This window comes from Malus domestica, chromosome 13 (assembly GCF_042453785.1).
Source record: "Malus domestica chromosome 13, GDT2T_hap1".
Lineage (NCBI taxonomy): Eukaryota > Viridiplantae > Streptophyta > Magnoliopsida > Rosales > Rosaceae > Malus > Malus domestica.
In genome coordinates this window covers 33576230-33580146 of record NC_091673.1, presented here as the reverse complement: position 1 = coordinate 33580146, position 3917 = coordinate 33576230, and the positions used below count along the sequence as shown (strand labels likewise).

Genomic DNA, 3917 nt, shown 5'->3' with positions numbered 1-3917 from the left:
CGAGGGCCAAAGGGCCATAGGGCTAAACATAATTTATTATTTAAAAATTATAATTTAAATTCAAATCCAACGGCTAAGTGACGTCAGCTAGCCGTTGGATTTGAATTTTTTTTGCTATAAATAGGGTGGATATTGGGTTATAATTCACACAACTTTGAATTCAATCTATTTCAATTCATTCTCTTGCAATTCAATCTCTTTCAATTCAAGTTTGCAATGAATTCCAACTTTGGATCCTCATCCAATTCCAATTGGGAGTCCTCATCCAATTCCAAATTGGAAGCAAAATGGGCGCAAATGAGACGAGAAGATGAGGAGTCTGATGAAGAAGTTCAAGTAAGGCGCAACAAACAAAACATGGCAGCAGCCATGGCTGCGGCCATGGTGTGTCAGCCAACTGAGGAACAACCTCAATAGGGTGGCTCTGTTGCTAGTCGCTCTTATAAACCACAAAACAGAGCAATGGCGCATGCCAATCTGATAAACAACTACTTCAACCCCAACTCGATGTACACAAAAGAGGATTTCAGACATCGCTTCCGGATGAGGCGTCATGTCTTTGAGCATTTATTTCATGATGTCTAGCAGGTCAATCCATACTTTCGACAGAAGTGGGACAGAGCAGGCTGCCCTGGTTTCTCACCTCATCAGAAGGTTATTGTTGCACTCCGAATGATGGCCTATGGCTCCTCAGCTGATTCAATAGATGAAACCCATGGTATGTCTGAGTCTACATGCCTTAATACTCTTGAAGAATTTTGTAACACAATTGTTCAGGTTTACAAAGACGAGTACCTCCGAGAGCCAAATCAAGAAGATCTGAATCGGCTACTTCCCAAAGCTGAAGACCGTGGGTTTCCGGGCATGATAGGGTCATTAGACTGCATGCATTGGGATTGGAAGAACTGTCCCACTGGATGGCAATGAGGCTTTAGCGGAAGGTCGAGAAAGCCAACTGTTGTGTTAGGGGCAGTTGCCTCTATGACACATGGATTTGGCATGCTTTCTTTGGAGTCCCTGGATCCCAAAATGACATTACAATTCTTGGGCATTCACCCCTCTTCAATAACTTGATGGAAGGTAAAGCACCTCAACTTAACTACTACATCAACGGCCGTGAATACAATATGGGGTATTACTTGGCAGATGGCATCTACCCAAAGTGGGTGACACTTGTCCAAGCAATTCCAAACCCTAAGAATGACGCAGAAAAGTTGTTTACCTTACACCAAGAGGCATACTGGAAAGATGTTGAGAGAGCTTTCGGTATTCTACAAGCACGGTGGAAGATCATCAACGAACCGGCAAGAGGGTGGAGTCGAGAAAATTTGAACTCCATCATGATGTCTTGCATCATATTACACAATATGATAATGGAGGATGAGCGAGATGGGTATATTGATGGAGAGTCCGATGACGACCAAAAAGATCCAAATAGGTCAAGAAGGGCTCTATCAAAAATATATGATGGGCCTAATTTGCCTTTCAATCCAAGAACTGGTAGTATCTCTATAAATGAGTACATGAGGCGCTATAGAATGATACATTCTCGTGCCACAAATAAGTACCTACAACAGGATCTTGTTGCACATCTTTGGGCCAAAAGAAGCATGGAGTAGGCTTTTAAGTTTTATGTTGTTAAATGTTTTTAAAAATGTTGTTTAAGTTTCATGTTATTAAATGTTTTTTTATGTTGTATAATTTGTATGTTGGTTAATGTTATTTAATGTTGTTTCATATTGTTTAATGTTGTTTCATGTTACTTAATTTAATTTAATGTTGTTTCATGTTACTTAATTTAATTTAATGTTGTATAAATGGCCTAGGAAGTTATAGGAAAAAAATAGAATTGAAAAAAAATATGAAACAAATTTTGTGAAATAGAAGTTATAGGAAAAAAATGGAATTTAAAAAAATATGAAACAAATTTTGTAAAATAGAAGTTATATGAAAAAAAAATATGAATCAAATTTTGTAAAATAGAAATTATAGGAAAAAAATAGAATTTAAAAAAAAATTGAAACAAATTTTGTGAAATAGAAGTTATAGGAAAAAAATGAAATTTAAAAAAATATGAAACAAATTTTGTAAAATAGAAGTTATAGGAAAAAAAAATAGAACTTAAAAAAAAAATTAAAACAAATTTTGTAAAATAGAATTGAAAAAAAATATGAAATCAAATTTGATTCATATGAAAAGGACAAAAAAAGGGAAAAAAAGAAGTTTAAATTCATATAAAAAAACAAAAAAAAAGTTAATACAACGGCTACTAGCCGTTATATTGAAAAAATTTCAAACTATTAGTGTCGGTTATAACCGACACTAATAGTAATTAAAAAATAATAATTTGCCTTTAAATAACTATTACTGTCGGTTATAACCAATAGTATTAAAAAATCCTTCTTTAATGTTGTCGGTTGTAACCGACAGCAATGGGAAAACCATAAAAAAAATAGACAGCCCGGGGCTGCCTGGCTGGCCGAAAGCAGCCAGCCCTTTGGCCCTTTGGCCCTTTGAAATTCCGTGGGGCCCTCCCAGATTCTTGAGCCCTCTGGCCTAGCCCTCAGTTGGAGACGGTTTTAGGGCTATTTTCAGCCATCTGGCCCTCTGGACCCTTCGGTTAGAGATGGCCTAAGGTAGCCAATAGCCCAAGCCCACACCACTTTGCAGCAACAAGCCCAGTTGCTGCCCTAGCAGCACAGGCCCAAGCCTCGTCCACTTGGCGCACAACCCAATCTATAGCCTATGTTGCAAGGCAACCGAGCCAGCCCGAGTCACTACCTCAGCAATGCAAGCCTACGAAGCTGGGACAGAAGAAGCAGCCCTACGCTCGTGAGCCCAAGGCCAGCGCATTACCAAGCCAAGCCGAGGCCTAACGCCCTCGAGCATCGCACGCGGGATAGCCCATGCTAGTGGTCTGACCCACTCCGATGACCAGACCTGCTATCGCGATCCAACTCATGGCCCTTCTAGTAGCCCAAACCAGTCCAAGATCGGTTTAACCGTCCCGCCTTCAGATTTCTGGACCGACGATTAAACCAGAAGTATTTTCACCCCATTTCTCCGCAAATTTAACATATCCCAACTCAAATCTCATGCCCAGAGTCTATTACACTTCCACTACTCAATGAGATGCATACCGTCTGAGCTCTTCCAACCCAAATGATGAGCAACACTTGTCTCGACAAGTCATAGAGTTGACAAGTGCCCTCACATAATAGACAACCTTGGTGAATCAGCTCTTGCAGCGAACCAAGATGCAACATGCCCAAACTAGGTGTCTCGAAGTAGGACAAGGGTAGATAACCAACCTCTCTAATAACGTCCCAGGAAGTAACCCCTCGACCAGTCACAAACTGAGTGTTCGGGCAGTGTACACTTTCAACTGGGCCCCCAGGATAGCATATACTCTCGTCTTAGCGTGCGAAGGTGCGTGCATTCTCGGTTAGGCCCACGAACGAGCATACATTTATAATTGGGGCCACACTTCGATAATCAATATGAGCAACCTTCCCAGTGAAGTGTTCATTCTCGGCTAGGCCCGTAATAAGCATCATCTACCTCACATTGAAGTAGGCAGCACGACGGATGGAGATAAGTAGTCACATAATCTGACTCAAGTTCAACCGGTAACCTACGAGTAATTCGTTCACCTACTAGAAATGTATCACATGTATTGCAACCGTGGCATGGATGAGCCGAACACATGGAAGAGCAACCTAGACTAATAGGTCCTGACTAGGGGCAATCGAGAGCTCTGCTACCCCCAACAAAGGTAAATTCAGGAAGAAGTAGAGAGGCTCATGACCAAGCGATTGCATGATTTCCAACGCAACAAGGTCATTGACGAGGCACTGTAACAGGATGTGACCAACATAAATAGGTCACCCTTCACGGATTAGATAGAGCAGGTAGAG

The 3917-nt window shown here is 40.9% G+C and overlaps 1 protein-coding gene across 1 annotated transcript; it reads left to right on the top strand.

Annotated features, from left to right (window-relative positions):
* Positions 1-357: 357 nt before the first annotated feature.
* On the top strand, positions 358-927 carry LOC139190946 (uncharacterized). Its single transcript, XM_070811439.1, has 2 exons — positions 358-384; positions 589-927. Exons 1-2 carry the CDS (start codon positions 358-360, stop codon positions 925-927), a joined length of 366 nt encoding a protein of 121 aa, XP_070667540.1.
* The last annotated feature ends 2990 nt before the right edge of the window (positions 928-3917 follow it).

Excerpts from the sequence above, each read along its gene's own strand:
- LOC139190946 (XM_070811439.1), top strand. The coding sequence starts at position 358 with ATGGCAGCAGCCATGGCTGCGGCCATG. Across the intron at positions 385-588 it reads CAGCCATGGCTGCGGCCATG|GTCAATCCATACTTTCGACA; the intron begins GTGTGTCAGCCA and ends GATGTCTAGCAG.